This window comes from Babylonia areolata, chromosome 26, assembly GCF_041734735.1.
Source record: "Babylonia areolata isolate BAREFJ2019XMU chromosome 26, ASM4173473v1, whole genome shotgun sequence".
Lineage (NCBI taxonomy): Eukaryota > Metazoa > Mollusca > Gastropoda > Neogastropoda > Buccinidae > Babylonia > Babylonia areolata.
The window spans coordinates 8743276-8771007 of record NC_134901.1 but is presented as its reverse complement, the minus strand read 5'-3'; the positions used below and the strand labels follow the sequence as shown (position 1 = coordinate 8771007).

Genomic DNA, 27732 nt, shown 5'->3' with positions numbered 1-27732 from the left:
ACCTTCCTCCGACTTGCTGAAGGCTGTGGAGCATTTTCAGACCAGTAGATTACCTGTTGTGCCAGCATCTTTCCGAACTCATGATGAGACAGGGACACCTGAGCAGACTTGCGGTGGAGGTGGTAGGCACTGCACACTGCCATGAAGAAAAGCTTCCTCCACCATTTCATGGTCTTCCTCTGGACAGAGTGACTATCTATTACTTGGTCTGATGTGTCCACATCCCCCATGTCCTTACAGTCAACAATACAAACTGGCTTCCAAATGGCTTCCCCACTGTCGTCCACTTTGTCTACCTTGATTTCGTGAGGCTGGTGCAAGGCTGACAGCCTGTGGACATCATGCTTGTCCTGGTGTTGGACAGTATGCTGGTGGTTATTCCGCAGGGAGATGCTCTGTCCTTGTGTCAGCTGAATGGTGTTGGCTTGTTGTTTTTGTTTCTTGACGGATTCTGGCTTGCCATGTCTGGCTGGTCGCACTGTACCAAAGGCCTAGGTGTTAAAGAGATACAGCTGGATGAAGCGCTCAGGGCTTGTAGCTGTCCATGAAAACTGTCCTTTGTCCAAATCACCCCCAGACACCATCACACTCACATTCCAAGTAGTGACACGCACATCTTCACTGATATCAAGTGCCTCACTCACATCTTGTGGTTGGCGTACACCCTTGATATATATATATATATATATATCTATGGCCAGTGAACATTAAGTTGGCAGAGGAGGGATCCTATCCTGTCGCAACACAGCGCACAGTTCTGACACTCACAGCAGATGGTGCAGTTTGTGGACACGCTCTTTATGTCCCTCTGGAATGGATGGTGGTGGTTGTTTTTTTTTCAAATCAAGCAGGGTTAGCAAAGAGACGAATTATGTAGGAAATCACTTGAAAGTGGGGGTGGGGATCATAGAAACTAACATTCAAATGTAGTAGCAGAGGAGGAGAAGAAAAACAAAAACAGTATGAAAAAGAAAATAGCACCATAAAAAGGATGATGACACACACGCATTGTACAAGATGTGGATGGAATTCAATAAGGCACAATAGTCATCAATCTTTCTCACAATTCATCAAGAAAAAAAATCACAGTGAACATAAGGTTCACTGTTTATCCAGTAACTACAACTACTAATAATATGTATAAGGCGCAAAATCTTGATGAAGTCAACTATAAGCATAAATAAATAAATAATTAATATTTAAAAAAAATAAAAATAAAAAAAGAAAAAATAAAAGTAGTGTAGTAATAATAATAATAATAATTTTTTTTTCTTCTCAAGGCCTGACTAAGCGCGTTGGGTTACGCTGCTGGTCAGGCACCTGCTTGGCAAATGTGGTGTAGCGTATATAGATTTGTCCGAACGCAGTGACGCCTCCTTGAGCTACTGAAACTGAAACTGACCTATGGCCAGGACATAACCACTGAGCTTCACTGCGGCTCACCTTCAAGAGAGGGTCAGCGTGTTCCAGGAACCAGCCAGCCACAGCGTGGCCCGCCTCGTGGTACGCCACTGTCTTCTTCTCCTCTGGCTGCAAAACCTGAGTCTTCTTCTCCAGACCTACCACCACCACACACACACACACACACAACACTGTCATCACAGCAAGACTGCCACAGGATAGGCTGAAGGAGGAGGGAAAGGAGGAGAGAAGGAAGAGGAGGAGGAGGAGGAGGAAGAGGAGCAGACAGCAGTGTCAGTAATGGGCTGAAGGAGGAGGAAGAGGAGGAGGAGAAGGAAGAGGAGGAGGAGGAAGAGGAGCAGACAGCAGTGTCAGTAATGGGCTGAAGGAGGAGGAAGAGGAGGAGGAGGAGGAGGAGGAAGAGGAGCAGACAGCAGTGTCAGTAATGGGCTGAAGGAGGAGAAGAGGAGGAGGAGAAGGAAGAGGAGGAGGAGGAGGTGGAGCAGACAGCAGTGTCAGTATGGGCTGAAGGAGGAGGAAGAGGAGGAGCAGAAGGAAGAGGAGGAGGAAGTGGAGCAGACAGCGGTGTCAGTAATGGGCTGAAGGAGGAAGAGGAGGAGGAGAAGGAAGAGGAGGAGGAGGAAGTGGAGCAGACAGCAGTGTCAGCAAGACTGGCATGTGATAAGCTGGAGGAGAAGGAGGAAGAGGAGGAGGAGAAGAGGAGGAGGGGGAGGAGGAAGAGAAGGAAAAGGAGAATGAGGAATCAAATCATGTTGCTTACAGGAAGGAGGAGGAGGAGGAGGAGCAGGAAGAGGAGAACCTGAAGGGGGAGAAGGGCGGGTATGTTTATTTCTTGCTTGCTGTGTTGCCTCCTCCCCTCCCCCCCCACGCCCCCCGGCCCCTTCCCCTCGCCCCCCTCTCCCTTGTCCTTAATGCTGATTTGTTCCCCTTGGTCTTCCTTGTTTTTTTTTTCTGTTTCCTTATCTCCTATTCATTTTTTTTCTACCATCACTCAATAAGTTAACGATCCTCCAAGGTGTATTCATTAATCTGTCCTCTAACTATGCCATCGTTTTACATGATTTTATCAGTTATTCATTTGTATTTTTCTTTGTTCACTTAACTAATTCCAATAAAAGATATATTCTATTATCTTATCAGTTTCAAACAGCTCTGTTTTTTTCTGTTTTTTGAAGGAAGAATAAAATGGGCAGCAGAACGATTTCTGGAACAACTGTAAATAAATCTTTTCACCAAACTGACCAAATAAAAAAAATAAAAAAAATAAAATAAAATAAATAATAATAATCACAGTCCAAAAAACTTTTCACTTGGCTGAACAAAAAACAAAGCAAATAGAAACAAACAAAAAGATAAATGATCCTCTATTGCAACAACAAAAGAAAGAGAAATTTGCTTGAGTGGTCTGGAGGTGGTATGTCCAGAGCTTATTTCCCACCTCAAGATTTGTAGTGCAATGTATTACTCTTTTGTCACAACAGATTTCTCGGTGTGAAGAAATTCAAGCTGCTCTCCACAGGGAGAGCGCTTTGCTACAGTTCAGTTTTTTTTTCCTTCTGCAAGTGTATTTGTTTTCCGATCAATGTGAATTTTTCTATAGAATTTGCTAGAGAACTGATAAACCTTCTGTTGCCTGGGTTCTTTTAACATGCATTAGGAGCATGTTACACTTAGGACCTTGATTTATCATTTTATCTGAATGATTTCAATTTCCACTTCACACAACCTGCCAAGAACTCTTCGTCTCAGACTAGTAAATGATAATGTTGGTTCTGATTTGTGTAATTTGATGTTCTCTGTGTATTCTTGGTGTTATTTGTAGTAGTATTCTGTTTTTAAAATATTTTTTTGATTTTTTTTTCCCCTTTTTTTTCTTAAAGTACTCTTGTCTCACAATGACAGGCCGGCTGGTGGTGGAGTGGGGAGGTGGGGAGGGAGGGGGGGCCATGGGCAAGGGGAGGAAAGGACAACCTGTGTGCGAGTGGAGTTACCTGCCACGACCCGCTCAATGGCCTGATCAAAGTGGTTCGTCTGGATGGAGGCGTTGAGGTCACGGGCTGCTATCAAAGCCGCTTCGTTACACACGTTGGCGATGTCTGCACCTGTTGGGAGAGCCAACAACGCACCCATCAGTGATTGTGCATTATCACCAGGAATCTGTACTGACTGACAGCGTCTCATATGTCAGGCCATGTCTCTCTGTGTATGTCTGTCTTGATTCTTGCAAGGTACCCAAGCTTCCGCCTTATGCACACCTTCAAAAAATGTTAACATAGTCTCTCTCACCATCTCTCGCTTTCAAAAAAGTGTGTGTGTGTGTGTGTGTGGGTGGGTGTGTGTTTGTGTAGACACACACACACACACACACACTTTACAAGCAGGTTCACACACACACAGACACACATACACACACACAGACCTTCACCATCTCATACACGCATGTTTACACATCTATAAAGCATTCTTCACATCTTTTATTAAAAGCCCATACCTCTTTTTTTTCAACCTTCACACTCACAGGCTGTTTCAAAAGTTAACACAGAGCAGGGTTTACACAGGTTTCTTATCACACAATTTTAATTCAAATCTTTTTGAATGCATTTATAGCATCAAAAGTCCTGAGAAAATTAAACTATTATGTTCAGAACCCATATAAAAAGCTGGCTTATGCCTCTTGCATGAATCATCACCTGCAGCATAGATGAGAGCCACAATGTCAGAAAAGAAAAATAATTTTGAAATTTTTAAAGAATTCAATTAACATTTTAGTTTAATCTTTAAATTCAGGTGTAACAATCTGATACTGAAATGACAAAAACGTTTTCGTTTTTTTAATTTTTTTAATAGGAATTTATCAGTAATACTGAGAGACAAAATTAAAAACCTTTACAATCTTTGGTCATTTCTATGATATTTTTTGCACTTAAAAAGGGTGTTTATTTTAAATCTTAAAATCAAATGACATCACTCACCTCTCATTCAGATTTTTAAAAAGCAAGCCATCTACCCAGTGTAATACAATAGTGATAACAATAAACTGAATACTCGTAATACTACTAAAAATAAGAAGAGAGGCAAGGCCTTCTGGACTCATTTGTGATATGCATTTTATCCATTAAAGGAATCACGAGAGAAAAAAGTGGGGAGAGAGAGAGAAAAAAATCAATAAAACTGTGTTCTGTTTTAAAAGTTATCAAGCCTTTGAGAAAAAAAGGAAAAAAAAAAGAGGTATAAATAAAAAGAGAAAAAAGAAAGAAAAAACAAGGAAAGAAACGGAACCCTTAGAGTGGGATTGAACCAAGTGCACTGTGGTCTGAAGCAAGCCGACTTATTCCCAGCGCTACAGTGCATCTGCAAAATGGTTGCCAAAATTAATATTTAAACTTATGTTTTCTTAGCGCTAAAATTGATGACAGTATTCAGGGTGTTAACACTGTTTCAATCATGTTATTCTGATGTATCTTGATTTTCTAATTCTTTTTTCTTTTTCTTTTTTTAAGTCCATGGATCAAGAAAAAATGGCTACATGTTGCAGTGTGCCTGAGGCTATAGCAACGTCTCCTTTACCGTGAACTGCCGTTAACAATATGTCCCTGAATTTAGATAACAAAACAGAACTTTACCTAAAGCCCAAACACAATGGGGCCTCTTCCCGTGACTGACCTGAGAAACCTGGAGTCAGCGCTGCCATCTTCTTGGACAGCTCTTCCTTGTTCACTTCCGTCTTCAGGGGTCCCAAGTGGACCTTGAATATAGACGCCCTACAAGGAACACACATTCACAGTCATTACAAGTGTCCCAAAAACAATCCCAAGTGGACCTTGAATATAGACGCCCTACAAAGAACACACATTCATAGTCATTACAAGTGTCCCAAAAACAATCCCAAGTAGACCTTGAATATATCTGTATTTGTTTGTATTTGCCGTGGGTTCTTTTACGTGCGCTAAGTGCATGCTGACTGCACACGGGACCTCGGTTTATCATCTCATCCAAATGACTAGCATCCAGACCACCATTCAAGGTCTAGTGGAGGGGGAGAAAATATCGGCGGCTGAGCTGTGATTCGAACCAGTGCGCTCAGATTCTCTCGCTTCCTAGGCGGATGCGTTACCTCTAGACGCCCTACAAAGAACACATTCATAGTCATTACAAGTGTCCCAAAAAAAATCCGAAGTGGACTTTGAATATAGACACCCTGCAAGGAACACACATTCACAGTCATTACAAGTGTCCCCAAAAAGGGACCCAAGTGGACCTTGAATATAGACGCCCTGCAAGAACACACATTCATTATACCAAGATAAATGAGTATCACTTTGTTGCCTTTCTTTCTCAGTCCCATCTGGCACCGAAAAAATGTTAACGTCTCCAGCCACACCCAAGGTCCCCTCCAGGGTCACAAATTTTATTATTTACAAAAACAACTTAAAAAAAAAAAAATTCATAGAAACATATTCTTTGGTCCCACACCATAGAAGAAACACACACAAAAAAAATGCGAAACCAGTATGATGAATTCATACCTCGGGTGGATATGGGTAAAGTGATCATTGTGTAATTTATGGCTAGTCGTGTAGCTCCTCTTCTGGATTCTGGAAATGAATGTTGATGCTACCGATGTGCGTGTGTGCGTGTGTGTGTGAGAGAGAGTGTGTGTACACATGCATGCGTGTCTTTTTCCTCTCTTTTTTCCCCCTTATTTCTTCTGTAAAAAAAAAAAAAAAAAAAAAATATATATATATATATATATATATATATATATATATATATATATAGGGTAGGTAGGGGTACTTGCGAACAGCGTATTATTGAGAACGATTCATATACCACCCCACTTCGAAGTGTTTTTAATGGCTGCATTTCACAATTCAACGTCTGCTACAATCTTTTTCTCATACTTTAATGAATATCCATTTCCAAGAACCAGTCAACCATCAGCTATTTCTGGCTATTTCAGCGCTTTTTCTTCTCTTCGTGCACCACTGCCGACAAAGGTTACAAATGTGCTCTCAAAATCCTAAAATCAAGGGAAGCAAGTTATAGGACTTGAACTTTGACACAGTCAGGAACAGTTGATTTGATCGTATATATGTCAAATATGCATTGCCAGTGCTGGGAGAATTTAAGAAAGCATATTGGTGACAGGTCAGAACATCAGTTTTGACTGGCATCTGCAAAACAGTGTCATTTGCAACTAGACCACAGGATATTTTGAGTCTATTTGCGAACGATGCTGCACAGCTACTGAACACTCTCAAAAGGATGTGTTTGTGTGCGGTGTTGGGTGGGTGTGTTTAAATGTCTGTTTGTGTTTTCGTGTGCGTGTGTGATCAAAATGAACAATACAGCAGTCTGGTGCGGTATTCCAATAATATGTTATATTTAATGAGTTCAAGACCTGCTTCTGTTTTAATTGTCAATATGTACTTGAATCAATCGTTTGTGATCAGACTTGCCCGTTGGCATTTACCCTCAAGCACCCCTGCCATTTCAAATGTCAACAAAATGCTGAAAAGAATGAGCTGATAAACTTTTCCTGGTGCAACCAGTCCAAGAAAGCCTTCAAAAACAAAAGAACTATAATGGACTATCGTAGGAGATGTTGTCTTTATAGTTCATACACTGAGCTGGTCGCTTCGACTGGATCGTTTGCAATTACCCACACCTACCCTATATACTTTTCCTTTTTTTGTTTTCAGGAGATAGCCGGCTGTGTGACTTACCTGCCCTTGATATCTGGCAAGGGGACAAAGATCTGGCGGTCAAAGCGTCCAGGCCGCAGTAGGGCCGGGTCCAGAATGTCCACCCTGTTAGTCGCAGCCAGCACCACCACACCGCTCTGCGTGTTGAAGCCTGCCAACACCAACAGGGGCCATGGAGTTAGGAGGCAGTGTCCACGGGCGCAATAGCCGAGTGGTTTAAGCACTGGACTTTCAATCTGAGGGTCGCGGGTTCAAATCTCGGTAACGGCACCTGGTGGGTAAAGGGTGGAGATTTTTCCGATCTCCCAGGTCAACATATGTGCAGACCTGCTTGTGCCTGAACACCCTTCATGTGCATACGCAAGCAAAAGATCAAATACGCACGCTAAAGATCCTGTAATCCATGTCAGTGTTTGGTGGGTTATGGAAATAAGAACATACCCAATATGCACACCCCTGAAAACGGAGTATGGCTGTCAATGTGGCAGGGTAAAAATGGTCATTCACATAAAAGCCCTTTCATGTACATACGAGTAAATGTGAGAACTGCAGCACCCGAGCGAAGAAGGGGCAGTGTGGGTGCCTGTGTGAGGGTACATATATATGTACACACACATACATGAATGAGCAAGGGTGTATCTGTGTGTTTATATGTATGCCAATGCTTGAGCACATGCAAGTGCATGTGCACATTTACATTTTTTGTACTCATATAGATATATAACTGTGCATGTGCAAACGGTTGCATTTGTGTGTAGGCAAATGAATGCCTGAGTGCTTGCAAATGCATGCACGCTTTTACATATTTCATACTATTTAAGATATATATGTATATACACACGTGTTCATGTTCAAATGGTTGAGTGGGTAAGTGTCCATGTGTGATAAATATGAGTTAGTGTGTGAGGGGTAAAAATTAGTGTGTGATGGGTATGTGTTTGAGAGGTACAAGTTAGTGCCTGAGGCGATATGTAAATGCATGAGGGATATGAGCTGAACCATGGGCATGATGGATATGTGTACAATGGAATAATAGATGTGAGTTCATTCATGACAGGTAGGAGGTTTGTGTATGAGTTTGTGCATGATGGGTGTGAGTTTGAGCATCAGGTCTGTCGATTTGTGTGAGATGAGTATCAGTTTGTGAGTGACTGGCATGGTTTTGTTTCTGATGGGTTTAAGTTTGTGCATAACACGCAATGTATGATGCTGAAGTGTAAGGGTTTGTCTGTGACAGATGTGAATTTGTGCATGATGGGTGTTAGACTGCGTGTGTGACGGGTACGAGTTTGTGCGTGATTGGTTTGAGTTTGTGCGTGATTGGTAAGAGTTTATGAGAGACTGGTTTTGTGTTTGTTGGAACTGGTACAGGCTTGTTTGACAGTCCCCACTTTAATCAAATGCTACCCCGGAGAGTCGGGACAGCCGTTGCTCTTCATGCTGTTCTGATGGTCACAGCTGGACATGACTGACTATCATACACATCCACGCAACACCTCTGTCACCCACCATCCATTTCCACCAGCAGCTGGTTCAGTGTGTTCTCCTGCTCACTCTGACCCCCAAAGTTGCGACCACCTCGCTTGCGACCCACAGCGTCAATCTCGTCCACGAACAGAATGCAGGGGGCGTTCTTTCTTGCGGTGGCAAACATGTCTCTCACCTGCCAACAACATCCAACATTTGGAACGGTCAGCGGTGTGTCAAATAAATTACAATCAATATAACAAGTGGAGTAGTTCAAACAAAGTAAATCAATTCATGTTATCTTTATCATTGCCAACACATACATAGTGCCTGTCTTCAGTCAGAGACCAACCAACCTTTAAACAGACCCTAAGCAAACATGTTCATAACAGGCTGTCTACCTGGGCAGAGCCAAACGACAACTGACTTTTGGCACTCACCAATTATTTCCTGTCTCATATTGAATATACTAAAAACCATGATCATTATATCAATTTCTGCCAAGTAACAATAAGTTTAAGATGATCTATAAATTACTGTCCTGTCTCATATGTAATATACTAATAATCATGATCATTATATCAATTTATGCCTAGTACCAATAAGTTTAAGATGATCTATAAATTACTGTCCTGTCTCATATGTAATATACTAATAACCATGATCATTATATCAATTTCTGCCTAGTAACAATAAGTTTAAGATGATCTATAAATTACTGTCCTGTCTCATATGTAATATACTAAAAACCATGATCATTATATCAATTTCTGCCAAGTAACAATAAGTTTAAGATGATCTATAAATTACTGTCCTGTCTCATATGTAATATACTAATAACCATGATCATTATATCAATTTCTGCCTAGTAACAATAAGTTTAAGATGATCTATAAATTACTGCAAACAATTACTGAAACCTAACAATTGCAGCTGAATGCTGACACTGGGGGAAAAAATAAACCCAAGAAACCTATGAAATATATTAATTTAAGAAAAACAAAACTCTGAGACGATAAACCGACATCCCGTGTGCAGCATGCATTTAGTGCATGAAAAAGAACCCACTGCAAGAAAAGGGTTGTCCCTGGCAAAATTCCGTAGAAAATCCACTTTGATAGGAAAATAAATAAAACTGCAGGCAGAAAAAACAACAACAAAAAAATGGGTGGGACTGTCAGTGTAGCAATGCGCTCTCTCTGGGGAGAGCAGCCCAAATTTCACACAGACATTTTTTATCTGTTGTGACAAATAAAGAGTAATACAATACAATACAATACATTACAATACAATGCAATGCAATGCAATACAGCACAGTACAGAACAGCACAGGATGTTCAGCAAAGTATAGTACAGTTCAGTACTATACAATACAATACAATACGATTCAATACCATACATATCTTGTGGTGGGACTTTGCTCTGGACACATCACCAACACAAATCCTCTCTCTTGTGACACAATACAGTACACACACCACCACCACCACCACAACAGTGAAAAAAAAAACAACAACAAAAAAACAGCCCCTCACCCTGGAAGGCCCCACACCGACAAACATCTCCAGGAACTCAGAGCCCGAGACGGTGATGAAGGGCACGTTGGCCTCCCCGGCTGTGGCCTTGGCCAGGAGGGTCTTGCCCGTGCCTGGGGGCCCCGTCAGGATGGCCCCCTTGGGGATCTTGGCCCCCAGGTCCACGTACTGCTGGGGGTTCTTCAGGAAGTTGACAAACTCCATGATCTCCACCTTGGCCTCCTCGCACCCCGCCACGTCTCTGTAGGGAAGGCAGATATATATATATATATATATATATATATATATATATATATATATATATATATATATAGGGCCTTAATGATTGCGACAGCACCTTAATTTAGTTCGATTGCCCAAACGAGCTAAGTGAATTTGTGACCAGTTACAAGTCTTCGTCAGACACAAAGCATGAGTGTCAAAGAATTGACAAGCATACAGAAAATATGAAAAAAAACTTAGCCCTATGAAGAGCACAGGATCAGGAGTGAAGATGGCTGCCGGAAAAGGAGGAAGCTAGTCAGGAATACAGACGGGAGGTAACCTACTTCCGGGAGGTTATCAGCCGTAGCTACTTTTCGTTTTCTCCGATTAGGCGGGTAGTAGTTTGCACAGGACAGGAATCGGACTCCCTGCCGGAGTCTGCACCAGTGGGTCACGGTAAAGTATGTGTAGTTAAAATATAGATATTTCCTTAATTTCTCCTTCAAGATCATTCATGTAAGTAAATTTTGCATTTATAACTGTTCTTCATGGCGCTGCACACAGACACGCCCGAGTCTCTCCTTCAAGATCATTCATGCAAGAAAAATCTGCATTGCAGAGTTCTTTACAGAGCTGCAGACACACACAAACACCCTTGAATCTTTCCTTCAAGACCATTCATGGAAGTAAGTTTTGCATTACACAGTTCGCACACAGCTTCAGATGGACACACACCCCTGAATCTCTCATTCAAGATAACTCTTTTTTTTTTTTTAAATCTGAATTACTCAGTTCTTTACAGAGCCGCAGACAGACAGACAGACCAGACAGACAGTCAGACTCACCTGAATTTGACACCTATGTCTTCTTTGATGATCTTGGCAGTGCTCTGACCAAAGCCAAAGATCCCCCCTGCCCCTCCCCGAGAACCACTGCGACCTGTCCCTCCCTGCACACAGCAGACCAGGTCCCTCATCAATGGATTCCAACAGAGGGATAAAAAGTTGAAATTAAAGGTGTAAAAGTTGAAGGTTTAAAGGTTACAAATGTATATGACTGCACAAAATTCCAGACGGTTTTTTTTTTCACACCTTTTCCAGACCATACTGAAAATTTTCCATACAAATAAACAACAAAAAACCAATGCCAAACTGAATCCAACAGATGTGACGAACAAAATTCCATACTTCCAGACCTTCTCCAGACCAGACTTATGCCACTGTCGTGGAAATGCCATGTCAGGAAGTATATGTAACTGTTCAATGTCCAGATTTACATGTTACAGTTTAAATGTTCCAAGAAAATGAAAGAATATCTGTTAAATGTCCTGATTTACAAGTTATAGATGAATTTGCCGAGAAAAAAAAATTCTGAATAAAAAAAGAAGAAAAAAGCCTAGTGGACAAGAATCAGTTCTCCAAAACTGCAATGCACCGACCTGGAACATGTTGGCTGAACGTCGGAAGAGCCAGATAATGACAGCCAGAGGCAGCAGAATGTTGAGAGCGGAGTACAGTATGGTTGCCCTGCACACCAAAAGATAGCGACTCCAATCATGAACATGCTGTCATTGATAACAAGTATGTGGGAAACCAAATCCATCAGTTTCAGTTTCAGTAGCTCAAGGAGGCGTCACTGCGTTCGGACAAATCCATATACGCTACACCACATCTGCCAAGCAGATGCCTGACCAGCAGCGTAACCCAACGCGTTTAGTCGGGAAAAAAAAAAAAGAAAAAAAAAAGGTGAATAAATAATAGATAAGCTTACACAAATAAATAAATAATAAGTATAATGTTAAAAAAAAAGGTGACATGGAAGTCAAGCATGCACACACACACATGCATGCATATATATAAAGACACACACACACACACACACACACACAGAGTTTCAGTATTAGTTTCAGTAGCTCAAGGAGGCGTCACTGCGTTCGGACAAATCCATATAACACACACACAAAGCACATGCAAACATGCACAAATCTTCACACCCACTATACACAATAAAATAGAACACAATATGTCTTTATTACGAAGTGTACCGTGGTCACAAGGAATATTGGGGGGGATAGTACATAACAAGGTACGAACATAAATAAAAAATCATACACAAACACAGATACAGTAGAAATTAAGATACATACAAGTGCATATCAATATAAAAACTTGTGCATACTCACACATGCACGCACTGCACACACACACACACATGCACACACGCGCACACACACACATGCGCGCGCACACACACACACACACACAAACACTCTCTCTCTCTCACACACACACACACAACACATGCACACAAATATATTTGAACAGTGGCAAACCACAACTTGTTTGTTTGTGGTTTTTTTGGAGGGGGGGATTGGGGGGAGGGGGGGTAATCATTTGTTCTTACTTTTCTGTTTACACCGACACGTTCCACAGAGGAAGCAAATTTGCTAAACACCCAGTCCATCAGTCTGCATGGAACCCACTGCTGTTCATTCACGACTGAATGATAATGATAAGCCTCAAAGCAGCATGTGCTGCAGTGGCCCAGTGGTAACGCACCTGACTTGGAAGCAAGTGTCCACAGGTTCAAGTCCCATATGTGGACAAGGATCTTCACTCTCCACTAGACCTTGAGTGGTGGTCTGGGTAGTCAGTCAGTTGAGCATGCATATACTTACAACATATAAAAGAACACACTGCTATAAAAAAAAAAAAATAAATAAATTAAAAAAAATAATAATAAAATAAAAAATTGTCCCCAGTACAAAAAATTCTGCAGATATCAAAACAATTAATCCACCATCAGACAGAAAAAAGGGGGTGACACTCCACCCCCTTGCCCCCCACAATCCCACTCAATACCTCCTCAGAATTTCATTCATCTGGATAAAAAAAAACCACAACAAAACAGACATGTAAATAAATAAATAAATAAATTCATGACCATCAGTAAACACACAACCATTTACAAAAAAAGAAGAGAGAGAGACAATTTCATTAAAAAAAAAAAAAAAAAAAAATCAAATAATTTCCTTTTAAAGGGGAAAAGAGAAACAAAGTCTGCTCACACTTCTGTTTCTGTCTTGTAGACAACATTGACGAAATTAGCAGGCTCCATGTTCATCTCCAGCTGTGCATTTTCCAGACTCCTCTCAAAGGCCTCCACGCTGCCAATGTTGAACCACAGCACGCTCTGCAAACATCAAATGGCACAGCACCCAACTCTCATTTCTTTGGTTTTTTGTTGTTGGTTTTGGTCCAAATTAGCATTCCAACTGCTAAAAGTGCTGAGTAAAATTTACGTTTACTGAAAACACAACTCTGAAAATGAAAACTTACTTGATCAGTAATCTCCTAATCAACACAGCATTGCTTTTTCTGTGCTTGGCAACAGCCCTTCTAAAGTTAACAGAAGACAGTGGTACCACTTTATTATACTAAAAACTGTTGGAGGTGAGGACTATTCTGAAATATGTGATGAACTTCAAAGTGCCATAATATCTGGCATGTGAAATAAACAAAACCAGGTTTCTGTTGAGTCTTCTTTTTCTTTCTTTCTTTCTTCTTTTTTTTTTTCTTTTCTTTAAACCTGTTGGTTGTCATAAGAACTTTCCTTCCTTTTAATTTTAACCTCTTCAGTGCTAGGCATTATCTTAACTTGTGCTTCCTATTTGCCAGGTGTTTTTGATTGCCGAGATTAATAAACAAAAAAATCCAGCATGCAAACTACAACAAGGAAGTATATATAACCCATACTTTTCTGAAAAGAAAACGTACACACTATCAGTTTGTGATTGTTCATTTAACACACTGGTCAGCAATGAGTGAACCATGGATGTGAGATAAACAAATTTCACATATTTTCCTGAATACATTACATAGATTGTTTGTAAAAACAGCTGAAATTAACCCAGAAAATGTATGAAAACTAAAAACTAAATAAGTCCCTGTATCTTAAGTACACATAGTCATGAATTATAATTCAAAGTTCTGGTATTATGCACATTTTCAGCTCATTATTCACTAACAGTTTCTTGGTAAATGCAGTAGAAATGTATTCAGCAAACTGTTTCTTTTACACACACACACACACACACACACCCTTCATATGCCACACCTGCCTGTGCCATGCCCACTCACCTAAAGCTCACTTTCAGACAATATCAAAGAGGTTAACAGTGACCCAGTTGGCACACAGTGCAGGGTGTGTGTGTGAGGGGGAGAGGGGGTGGGGGGGGGTAAGTACAGTTCAGAATTTCGCCTGCAGGCAATACCTCATCCCCTTCTTTGATCAAATGCAAATGCGCTTTTCAAAAACCATGCAGGTCCAGTGATTCATGCAATGCATGAAACTGTTCCACCCCCTTTCTTCAATCATAATGGACGGTTTGTCTTCTCCTCAACTCAGGGTCAGATACAGAGGTATTCTTCAATTTCCTGGCCTCATTTTGTGCTTTCACTCCTTTCACTGCAACATCTACCCCCACCCTCCATCATCTCTGAAAATAATCATTCTCACTTTCCTTCTCACTGACTTGACTCAAGTGAAGTGTCTGACAAGACTTTGTAACCACAAGCATTAACTTCATCTTCAATGACTTGAAAAGTTTCTGCAACATCTCGGGTGACAAAATCCCAAAGTGTTTTTGCTATACACTTTCGTTTCAAGACACTTGGACCAGGTTGTGCTTCATCGTCTGCCATTTTGAGAGCGTCATCAAAGGGAACTGACAATTATATCCTGTAATTTCCATACAGAGTATGGTTGGTTGTTACTCCTCGTGGATAATGAAAGTGGACATACCAAGCTTTATGTGGTAGCTGTTTGGACACATTAACTTTAAAAAAGAACTGTGAAAAATCCTGAAATTACACAGGTATATATATGTCCAAGAACAAATAGCTGAGCATTTTTGAGGATGCACATATACATCATGTGTCACTGAAGAGGTAAAAAAAAAAAAAGAGAGTAAAATCGATTTCAGAGACAATCATTATCTCCCTTCTTTTGATCTCACTCTTGCTGCACTAAAACTACTGTCACTGATTTCTCCAATTACTTTCCTATCAGAACCTACTTGTTGTGAACACACCTTATCCTACCATTTAAAAAAAAAAAAATTAAAATAAACATATCCTATTATTCTTTTTTGTTTGTATACTTCTAGACAATGATCCTAATTGTTACAACAACATCTAATAATACAACTGAACAAAACTGCATAATACTATGTGGGGAATAGTTTTACACAGTTGGGGACTGGGGTGGAGGAGGAGGGGGTAGAGATGGCAAATAGAGCAGAAGGAAATAGAGGGGGGAAGGGGTGGACAACATCGTAATCACTTCAGTACAAAAACAAGCCACAGGACCCCAGGTACACACTTTCAAGTTTCATTTCAGTGATAACAGCATTTAAAAAAAAAAAAAAAAAAAAAAAAAAAAAAAAAAAAAAAAAAAAAGAAAAAAAAAATCAAATTGTGAACAGACCTAGACATAACAGCCATGAAGAAAGCACAGAAGTCAATCACACACACTCTCATCCACACATGTACTGTGCTGTGTTGTGTTGTACTGTATTATTTTTGTCATAACAGATTTCTTGGTCTGAAATACAACCTGCTCTCCCAAAGGAGAGAGCATCGCCATACATTTTTTGCTTTTGATTTTGATTTCATTGTCTGCAAATGCATTTGTTTTAATATCAATTTTTTTTTTTTTTTTTTTTTTTTTTACATATTTTTGCCAGAAACAACACTTTTGTTGCCATGGGTTCTTTAACATGCATGAAATTCATATTGCACAGGGGACCTCAGTTTACTGTCTTGTCTGAATAAGCTGTGACAAAATGCACAAAAGAAGTGCAGTTGTCAGACATATGTGATTATATCATTATAAAACCATCACATTATTAAGGCCAGACACGGTAGTGAAATTTTGACCAAATCATGATTTTTTATGATTTTCGTTTTTTCGCATAATTTGCTTCTTCAACATCTAATCTTTATAGTCATTTTCATATTTTGTACTAAATCGGTAGCAAAAGGTGTTATATTTGCAAATGAAAGTTGCTTCCTGATGTTGATTTTGTCTGAATTTTTCAAACATCGTCCAAAAGTGTTGCTTTTACACCTTAGCAACGTATACTTTCATTTCCCGAAGCCTATCATATCGCATATCAACAGAAACAGCGTCATCTTGTGAATGCACAGACCCGGTTCTTTTAGTTGTTGAAACGGACTATAAAACACTGCGAGCGATTTTCCACACACACTGTATCGCGCGAACTTTCCCGAGTTTTCCCAAATAAGGGCATAGAGTACTATGACTGTGCAGTTTCATTGATGAGACTGACACCAGTGGAAATTTCAGCCAATCAGATTTCATTCCGCTGGGCTCAGCCAGCCTTCGGGCACGCTCGGCTCCCTCCGTCGAGAAGCCAAAATGGCCGTCCAATAACAACAACATGCTGACATGAAAGTGTTTTTTCTCGTCAATTGTTGATTATTTTGCCAGCTAAGACATCTCCTGGATTCATCATGCCTCGGCATAAGCAAGGAAAGAGACGATTGCACTTGATAGCTGCTGCAAAAGCAAAATGGGCCAAATGTGATGCGGCAGCGACTGAAAGCGTGGCTTCGAAGAAACCTTCGACATCAGACTCTGATAAAAGTGCGTCGAGAAGAAAGATCGAAATCATGAACCCTGTCGCATATAATGGTGAGGTGGAAGACCAGAACTGGACTTTGCTACACGTTTTCCAGCTGACCAGACTGATGAGTGACCTGAGTTGCCCAGAGTGCGGAGAAACGGGACTGTCAGTCAGTGTCCGAGAGAGGGAGAAAGCTGGTTTTGCGGCAAAGCTTGCCATGTGCTGCGATGGCTGTGGTTATGAAAAGTGCGAATTCTCATCCCCACGAACTGGATTCAATGACAAAAAGAATACAGGTTTTGAAGTAAACAACAGGATGACCATGCTGAGCCATGAACTGGGAGGCAGCTACACTGCTCTTCAAACCTTCAGCACTGTCATGGGAATACCAGGCATGCATTTGAAAACTTTCCAGACCCATGACAAGAAAGTAACAGGTATGTTTGTGAGGTTTTTTTGATGGTTAAAAAAAATCTTTACCTTTAACTGTGCAGTACAAATACACACAAGTGTGCACACATCCCTGCACTGATAACCACTAGTGAAACATTACACTGTCAACCACTGAATCAGTCACTCAGGCAAAGTTTTGCTTGTTCAGTCTTGACTATGATCCATGTGTGTGTGTGTGTGTGTGTTTGTTTGTTTGTGTGTGTGTGTGTGTGTGTGTGTGTGTGTGTGTGTGTGTGTGTGTGTGTGTGTGTGTGTGTGTGTGTGTGTGTGTGTGTGTGTTCATGAATGGGTTAATGCATGTATATCAGTTATGTGTGTAAATTATGCACAGTGTGAGTGTGTGTGTGTGTGTGTGTGTGTGTGTGTGTGTGTGTGTGTGTGTGTGTTTCATTGCAATATTATATATTTATGTATGTGTATATGTGTATGTGTGTGATATTTAGACTCATCACCTGAGGAAGGAAAGTAAACTATGTAAATGATATAGTTGTGAGCACAGCACAAATATCTCACAAACATTATGCATTTTTCAGCTGCTGAAATTGAATCAGGGTCAACACTCTTAGAACGCACAGCAGCTACAATCCAGCAGGCGTATGCAGAGACCGATGAAGACCTGCAGGGGGCACTGGATAAAGGTGAAAATCCAGTCATCAATATCAGTGTTTCATATGATGGAACATGGCAAAAGAGAGGATTCACATCACTGTATGGTACGCCACCCTACGACGTCTCAACAACCGAGAGGAGGAGGCCAGGGATCCAGATGCCTACCAAGCAGGAGGACACTAGCTTGTAAGTACCCCCTTCCACTGTGCTCTCCAAAACTGCTCTCATATCAGGAGTATGGGAAAGCCAGACCACTGGAATGTGTCTGCCAATCTGTGTAAACCATTTCACGTTCTTTGTGAATTTGTCATCATGTGAGCTGTGAACTGGATTATTATTGGCCACAAAACACTTCAATTTCAACTTCTTCTCTTACCTGGTGGTTGCTGTGCTGTGGATTGACATGCTGGGTGAGTAAGTTGTACTCTTTTACCACTTGTGCTAAACAACACTCAGCCAGTAAAGTTTCTGTTCTTCTTTCTCCGTTTTCTGGGTTTTCTGTTTTTCGCACTCTACGCACATTTCCAATGGCTAAAACTTTCACAAAAATAAATACAGAGCCTTAAAATTTGGCATGGTGCTTCTTTAAAGTATGGTGCTTAAAAGTACGCATTGCTTTTTTGAAAGAAAATGTATAGTTATGTTTTATTTGAATTTTATTTAGAACAATCGGTGCAATATAACTGCGTTGACCAAAAAAAATTCTCAAAAATATAAATTTGTCATTACATCAAAAAGCTATCCGTACTTTTATAGATATTAACATTCCTAAATCAGATCAGAAAACAGATTTTGGCTAAGTGCAATTGAAAAAAAGCCTTAGGCTTTTAAAAAATTTTGTTTGGCAGCCATCTTGGACTGTTTCCATGGCAACCGGAGGTCCAAACACCAAAAAAAGAATAGTTTTGAACTTCCCAGTAAATATACTTTCAAAGTGTAATACATTTTAAATTAAGGCAACAAACACCTCTGATATGAACTTTACTGTAGTGTCTGGCCTTAACTGTAAACATCTCCCCCTCACCCCCCTCAAAAAAAAAATAAATAAAAAAATAAAAAGACCAAGGCTTTGACACAAAACCAACAGGCATGGAGGAATCTAGTGTACATTTCTTTTGTGCAGCACCCTGATCATAGTCCACAGAGTTGATGGAGATTTCATTTATCTATAACCTTTTTCACCACTCCTGGCATGATTATTTGTTTGTTTGATCCGCAATGAACAAGCTCACAACACTTATCTCCGACTGTAAGCTCAGTATAACTTTTTTATATCACGCAAGCACACACACACATACTGACGCAAGCGCACGGACACATGCACATAATAAAGCAAGCAGTGAAAAGAAAACACTTACAGATCCATCCACCTGTGTGCCTGGCATCAGCTTGACCCTGACCCACTTCTTGTTGACCACCTCCAGTTTGTCCACCTGTCCAGAGGATGACCACCACAGTGTGAAACCACAGGACTGAACACACTACAGCATAGGATACACATTTTTTTTTTATTTCAGTTTCCCAAGGAGGCGTCACTGCGTTTGGGCAAAACCATATACCCCACCACATCTGCTAGGCATATGCCTGACAGCAGCACAACCAATCCAGCATGCTTGTCAGGCCTAGAGTGTGCATATATATCTGTATACCAATCAGAATGGTATAAATCTGTGTCATATCAAAATAGATTTCTTCACAGAATTTTGCCACAGGACAACACTTTTGTCGCCATGGATTTTTTCCAGTGAACCAAAAGCTTGCTGCCCACAGAATCTCAGTTTATTGTCTCATCCAAATGATAAGCACACACAGTTCACACAGCAGTCAGTCCAGCAAAATATTGCATTATTACACGGAACTCAACTCTACCCCATCGAGAGGAGTAAAGAATGACAGTAAAAAAAAAAAAAGGGGGGAAACGAAAACTGAAATCATGTGCATAGATATGTACTCTTTCCATGTACAACACTTCCAAGTGACCTTCAGGTACATTCAGAAACCATCTGGAAAATCAGTAAACTAAAGCTACAGTGTGCAGGTACAGCTGCAGGTGATAAAAGGTTCTGAAAAACAAGACACACTCACACTCACATACACGCACACACACACACAAAGTAGACACATACACACAAAGATGACAACACAGACAGAACTTTCTAAATGATGGAAACACACATGTACAAATAAAATAAAGTTGAAACACACACACTCACTCACACACACACACTCACTCACTCACACACACACACACTCTCACTCACACAAAAACACACACACTCACACCACTCTGATTCAAAACACTGCTCCACACCAACTAAAAACACAACAACAGCCCAACTAAAACCAAAGCTCCCCAAAACACTCACAATGCCTCGGGTCAGGTAGCCGTTGACGAAGTCCTTGAAGGTGATCTCACGGTACTGGTTCTGGTAGAGCCCTAGCAGTCCCACCAGGCCTACCCCAGTGATCAGGCCAATCAGCACCTTGGTGTTGGGGTCGTTGGGGTCCGTGAATGGGTTCTTCCCTCTGTGGAAAAGGTACCATCTAACCCAACCTGCTTACACAGCTGGACATATGAAGAACCAGGGACTTTGTCCCAAGACCTGAACAGCCTTAACCTTAGAGTTGGAGCGTAAGCTAATAGGTGTTTAAACACAATGAACAGCTTAACTTTAGAGTGTAAACTTATAGGCGTTTAACGCAATGAACTAACCTTAAGAGTGTAAGCTAACAGGCAATAAACACGATGAACTAACCTTAGAGTGTAAGCTAATAGGCATTTAACACGATGAACTAACCTCTGAGTGTAAGCTAATAGGCATTTAACACGAACTAACCTTAGACTAATTAGAGTGTAAGCTAATGCAATAGGTGTTAAACACAATGAAAAGCTTAACTTCAGAGTGAAAGCTAATGGGTCATTAAACAAGATGAACAGCTTAACCTTAGAGTGTAAGCAAACAGGTCATGAAACATGATGAACAACTTAACCTTAGTGTGTAAGCTAATAGGCATTAAACACAATAAACAGCTTAACCTTAGAGTGTAAGCTAATAGGCAATAAACACAATGAACAGCTTGATGTTTAAGTGTAAGCTGATAATGAGTAATATAGTTATTAAACACAAAGAATTAAGCAAAATCAACCACAGAGCGTAAGCTGATAGGTCATTAAACGTAGAACTTAACCTTAGGGTGTAAATTAATAGATCACTAAACTCAACTTCGTGGTGAGGAAAAAAAACAGTCTTGACTAGTTTGTGTGTCAGAAAATACTCCCAAAGTGAAGTGGATTGAAATCAACAAAGTTTTAGCCTTGTGAATTATTTATATATATATATATATATATATATTTCAAGTTTTGGCTGAAGTTGATCATTTTTCATGTTTGGGATGGATTCAGATGGGGCTGAAACATCAGGATGCAGAGCAAACAAGGAAGGAGATGCATGTCAGAATTACTGGCAGACTTTCTAAACCACTGACAACTGCCCTCAACTAAATCAGTCATCAAGAATCAGTCATACGAGCATCAAAATAATTTCTACTGCTAACCGAATTCTTAAAAATTCTATTTTTGACAAAAAAGTACAACCCCTGCCGGAGTCTGCGCTAGTGGGTCATGGTTAAGTATGTGTAATTAAATGCACATTTAATGTCATGTGTAAAACTGCTCTCCCTCAGACAAGCCTTACTTTCCCATGGCAAAGGAGAAGTCTGGTTTCTTTTCACTCTGTGCAGACTGCTGGCGAGGGGCAGATCTGGAGGGTGGAGGTGGCTCAGCTTTTGGTGCTTCTGAAATTACCATTCCAAAACAAACAGAAAATAATGATGATCCAACAATATCGTTTTCAACCACTATAAAAATAATAATAATCAAGAATGTCTATAGAATAAAACAAGTGCCATATTTAGAAACTGAACTCAAGTTTCCTCCCGCCTTATTAAATGTTTTCTCTTGAACTTACCATTCTGTGCCTTTTCAGTCTATTTTTCTTCCTCTCTTTCTGTGAAGGTTCCATTTTCTTGTGTGTAGGTTTTGTTCTTGTTGTGTTCTTGTTTTTGTTGTTGTTATTCTTGTTTGTTTGGGTTTTTACATTTTTGGAGTGGGTGTGTGTGTTTATTAGTATAACTATAACAGTCAGACATTACATTATAATAGCAGATCATGATACATACATAAGTGTAATGGTCTATTCATATTTTACAATACATTTACAAAGTTTTTTGTTTCTTTATTTCTTTATACTGATGGGGCTTCAGGGAAGAATCCAAAGGGTGCATGCGTGCATGCGTGTGCATGTGTGTGTGCGTGCACGCACATGTTTAAACACAAATGTGCACATATGTGGAAGTGGACATTTGCATACATACACTTAGAACTGAATCAAAGTGTGCTGATCAATACATCTATATCGAATGTGCTCATTTATGAATCATAATTCCATAATGGTATGGCTCAGTTCAGGCAAATTCTACGCTATCATTGAAGTAAAAACAAAAACTTTATTTATCTGTTTACCTTTGGGTGTTGGTCGGGCATTTCCTTCTGCTGGTTGCTTGCCTGGTTTCGGAAAGAATTTTTCAAACCCTTTTGGCATCTTCTGACGCAGAACAGTCCATCCTCGGACAATGGAGCTCAGTGTCTCTGGGGCTGAGTGGCGACTAAGCAGATGTATTGTTCGCTGCATCTGACAGGAACAAATAAGTAAACATTCCAATTTTTTGATTTAACTCATAAGATGAAACTGAAAGCAACAAACAACAGGAACATATAATAATCAATATAAAATACAAAATACACACACACACATGGCTCATTCCATATTTAGTGGTTCTTTTTCATCTTCCTTTGGAGTATATCTTATATTGAACTAAACCTGCCAGCCAGAATCCTTAGATTTTGCTAAAATGAAATAAGTTTAACATCTGTTAGTGTTATTTCTGATACTGCATTTCCATAATCAATTCTGCAGGTCGTGGAAAGTCATAAAGATCTGTGATAAAATTATGAAACAAATTATAATGTCTACAGATACATATGATATACCACAAGACTATCATAAATTCACTTAAACAAAACATAAAGATGCACAGTACATGAGTCCTTTATTGATAATAACTACACTGTTAAATGCCAGGACAAAATCAGGCTATGGCTGAGGGCATTAGTCATCCCACTTTAATTCTTCACCTAAAAGAGATCTTCTGATGTCCCAAATTATTTCCTACGTGAAAATCTATCATCAAATAATTGGGTTGATTCAGTCATGAAGCAGCTGGTATAATATATCATGGATGCCCTGTAAATTCAAGCAAACATGCCGCAAGTCAAGAAATTTTGTTTATCATAAATACAACTTATACAAATACTTTGTTACTGATGAAAAGTCTTCATACTCTAATTAATAACAAGACGAGGCGGAACTGGGATGGGATGGAAGATGGGGTAAATTGATACAATGATAGCAGAATTAGAGATTATGGAGGACTACAACTTAGCAAAGTAACATAAATGCCACAGCAAGTTTTCATTTTAATAACTTCTCTGCACGTGCATGATGTGTGTGTGTGTGTGTGTGTGTGTGTGTGTGTGTGTGTGTGTGTGTGTGTGAAAAACAATATAATGTAACCATTTTCATAGTGTATCCATGCCAGTGCGTTTTCAGTGCGTTCATATTTCATCAGACAAGAATGACCCGCAAATTAATAAAAATCTTTCCACACAGTTTCAATCAAACCACAGAATGATTAAAAGCAAACAAACAAACAAACAAAAAACAAGCTTATCAATCATTCTCTCAGTCGGATGGTATCTTGCAAGATTTAATCTTGCCAGTGCAATCGTAATCGGTGCAGACGACGCATTTACACAACTGCAACACATGGTGTGGGAAACACCGAAAAGGAACGCCGCACAAAAACATCACATTTTCAGGACACAACATATCACCGAACCTCGTGAGGCGAAATATTTTTGCTGATAATCCTTTGCAGTAGCCGCTCTCCTTTCCTAGCGGCATAGACATAGCGAAACGACATTGTTGTTTAAGGGCTGTATACCTAGCAGTTCCACCATTCGTCCTCCCAAGTTCACTCGTTTTCTCTATTACGAAAGGAAAATGAAAAGCTAGACGTTTTGTTTCGTAGTTAAGAAAATGTTCTTTTATTTCCTTGAACCAAAATAGAATAAATGCATACATTTTGTTGGCTGTTCTAATATACTGTTTATTTCCAAGATTATAGAACACGGAAACGAAACAGATTATTCAGAACATTAAAAGGTGCAGTTGGTCTTTTCACGGCAATATGCACAAATATAGAAACATTTTCTGTAAGCGTGTAAAATGATTGGTGGCAATATAATATTATATTATGGGATGGAACCTTCGAAGTAGCCATAAGCCAATAATCATGCCAAATTTTTATGTTAAGATGATATAAGAATTTTGTTGCACTGTGAATGACAACCGCGCTTACCACTGGCTTGCCCCAGGGTGGAAGTGTAAAGTCAGCTACTGGAGCGAAAGAACTATTTAAGTTGCCACAAGAAAAAGTCATCATTGGAACATGGAACGTCCGCACGCTATATCAATGCGGCAAAGTGAAAGAGCTAGAGCATGAACTAAAACGTTACCAATGGGACATTGTGGGGTTATCAGAAGTACGATGGACGGGATTGGGAGAGATGATGACGGATGACGGACACAAGATGTGGTATAGTGGTGAAGATTCTCGACATGAACATGGCGTAGGTTTCATCGTACGCAAAGAAGTCATTGGATGCATCATGAGCTGCGCTCCAGTTACCAGCCGTGTCATCAGTATTCGAGTGTCAGCTAAACCGAATAACATCACAATCATCCAAGTATATGCACCAACAACTGACCATGAAGACCAGGATGTCGAAGAATTTTACGAAAAAATAGAAGACACCATCAAGAAGGCCCCCAAAAAAGACATCATCATTGTTCAGGGGGACTTCAATGCCAAAATCGGCTCAGATGCCTACAACGACTGGGCTGGAACAGTGGGCCAGTATGGCACAGGAGACACCAACGACAGGGGACTTCGCCTTCTGGAGTTTGCGTGCAGTCAAAGGCTCACCATCGCTAACACCCTTTACCCTCACAAGCTGTCAAGAAGAACAACCTGGCATGCACCGAACGGGAGAACTCACAACCAGATTGACTTTGTCCTCACCCCGCGGCGTTTCAAATCAAGCATCAACAGAGCAAAGACGAGGACTTACCCCGGAGCTGACATAGGCAGTGATCATGACCTTGTGCTGCTCACAATGAAGATGAAGCTGAAGAAAAAACACCAAGCGGTGCAACCCCGTATCAAGTTTGATCTGGAGAAGCTTAAAGACCCGGAGATTGAAGAGGTCTTCCAAGCTCAGCTCGGGGGACGGTTTGCGGCACTCAGCCTTCTGGATAACAACATCAACGACCTCACCAACACCTTCAATGAGGCAGTCCGTGAAACAGCTGAAGAGGTACTGGGGCGACAGAAGAAGAAACACCAGCCATGGATCTCTAACGACATCCTTGACCTGTGTGATAAGAGAAGATCCCTGAAGAAGACGAAAAACACTAGCCCTAACGAAGCCGCACAGTATTGTGAAACCAATAAACTTGTGAGAAAAAAGATGGAAGAAGCCAAAGAACAATGGATCAACGACCAGTGTGAGAAGATCGAAAAAGGAATGGAAGGAGGAAACAGCAAATTTGCCTATGCCACACTGAAGAAACTCACCAAGACGCAGCAGAACAAATCGTCTGTCATTGAGGATACCTCAGGCGAACTACTGACAGAAAGCTCCGCTGTTCTGAACAGATGGACACAATACTGTCAAGAATTATACAACTATCCCATACAAACCAGATGACAGTTTGATTGACAGAGACATAACACCATCAAGGGAACCTTCACCCCTGCCAGTGTTGAGGGAAGAAGTGGAAGAAGCTGTACGCAGTCTACCAGCAGGAAAGTCACCTGGAGCAGACAACATTCCGGCAGAGCTGCTCAAACACGGAGGGAATGAGCTGGTCACAATTGTAACAGCAATCTGTCAAAAGATCTGGGAGACAAAACAGTGGCCCTCAGAATGGACTCGGTCGCTCATCATCCCCATACCAAAAAAGGGGAATCTCCGCCAATGCCAAAATTACAGGACAATCAGTCTTATTAGCCACACGAGCAAAATCATGCTTCGAGTCATTCTAAACCAACTCAAGAAAGAGGCTGAAGAACACCTGGCAGAGGAACAAGCCGGATTCAGAGCAGGCAGAAGCACAGTAGAACAGATCTTCACCTGCCGATTACTGATGGAAAAACACCTGCAACATCAAAGAGACCTGTTCCACAACTTCATAGACTTCAAGAAAGCCTTTGACAGGGTGTGGCATGATGGACTGTGGCAGGTACTCAGACAGTTTGGCATCGAGGAGGGTCTCACCCAAGTCATTCAGGCGCTGTACAAGACATCCAGCAGCGCAGTCCTCCTCAACAACCAAATCGGAATATACTTTAAGACCACAGTCGGTGTCCGTCAGGGTTGCCTGCTCTCCCCAGTACTATTCAACCTTTTCCTAGAAAACATCATGCGCGAAACCCTCCATGACTTCCACTCTACCATCTCCATAGGAGGAAGAATCATCAACAACTTGAGATTCGCAGATGACATAGATCTACTAGGAGGCAGCAACAAAGAACTACAAGACCTCACCAAGAGACTAGAAGGAGGAGCAGGTGCATACGGAATGGAAGTGAGCACCGAGAAAAGCAAAGTGTTGGTAAACAGCTCAACCAACACCCAAGCTCAAATCTTCATGAACGGACAACAACTTGAAGAAGTGGATGCTTTCAAATATCTCGGCACCACCCTCACAAACGACGGTCGCTCAACAACTGAAATAAAGATTAGGATAGCGATCGCAACATCAGCAATGGCTAAGCTCAGCAAGATCTGGAAGAGCAGAGAGATCAGCTTTCCAACAAAGATCAAACTGTACCGATCCCTGGTGCTATCCATACTGCTGTATGGATGTGAAAGTTGGACTTTAACAGCAGAGACTACTAGGAAAGTCCAGACGTTTGAGACAAAATGCTTCAGACGACTGCTTGGAATCTCATGGAAGGACAGAAAGACTGGAACCACTCTTAGCAGTGGTCAAAAGGAGGAAGCTGTCATGGTTCGGGCATGTGACACGCCACAATTCACTGCAAAAGACAGTTCTACAGGGAACGCTAGAGGGTGGTAGGCGAAGAGGGAGGCAAGCTAAATGCTGGATGGACAACATCAAGGAATGGACCAATATGGATAGCGCTACGCTGATACGACAGGCAGAAGATAGAACCGGATGGCGTCGTCTGACTACGGAATCGTCCCTCATGTCTCCTCTACGCCCATCCCGGGCAGGAGAATGAATGGAATGGATGGAATGGAATGACAATGCACAAATATACTGACAGAGATGCACATGCAATTATGGGAGAACATTACTGTGTCAAGGCATACACACTAATATCTCGGGAATCCTAGTGTCCATGAAAATTGGCTTCTATGTCTTTTTCATTTTCACATCAGTGATTTTGCCGTGTTTGTAGCATTGTTTAATTGCACTGTGTCTGTTTTGTTTGGATTTCTTCTGCCAACATGCATCACTTTTACCTGATTTGTCCA

General features: G+C 40.8%; 1 protein-coding gene across 1 annotated transcript in view; it reads right to left on the bottom strand.

Annotated features, from left to right (window-relative positions):
• LOC143300251 (mitochondrial inner membrane m-AAA protease component AFG3L2-like) overlaps positions 1-24158 on the bottom strand; it is a 35883-nt gene extending 11725 nt beyond the window's left edge. Inside the window, exons 1-14 of the mRNA XM_076613841.1 lie at positions 24003-24158; positions 22567-22735; positions 21740-21839; positions 20411-20570; positions 19403-19477; positions 13401-13525; positions 11772-11859; positions 11179-11282; positions 10130-10370; positions 8637-8790; positions 7149-7278; positions 5086-5183; positions 3414-3524; positions 1444-1559 (exon numbers count right to left, since the gene is read on the bottom strand). Coding sequence (XP_076469956.1) covers positions 1444-1559; positions 3414-3524; positions 5086-5183; positions 7149-7278; positions 8637-8790; positions 10130-10370; positions 11179-11282; positions 11772-11859; positions 13401-13525; positions 19403-19477; positions 20411-20570; positions 21740-21839; positions 22567-22735; positions 24003-24086 — 1755 coding nt within the window. The 5' untranslated portion in view covers positions 24087-24158. The remainder of the gene's footprint in view (positions 1-1443; positions 1560-3413; positions 3525-5085; positions 5184-7148; positions 7279-8636; positions 8791-10129; positions 10371-11178; positions 11283-11771; positions 11860-13400; positions 13526-19402; positions 19478-20410; positions 20571-21739; positions 21840-22566; positions 22736-24002) is intronic.
• Positions 24159-27732: the final 3574 nt, after the last annotated feature.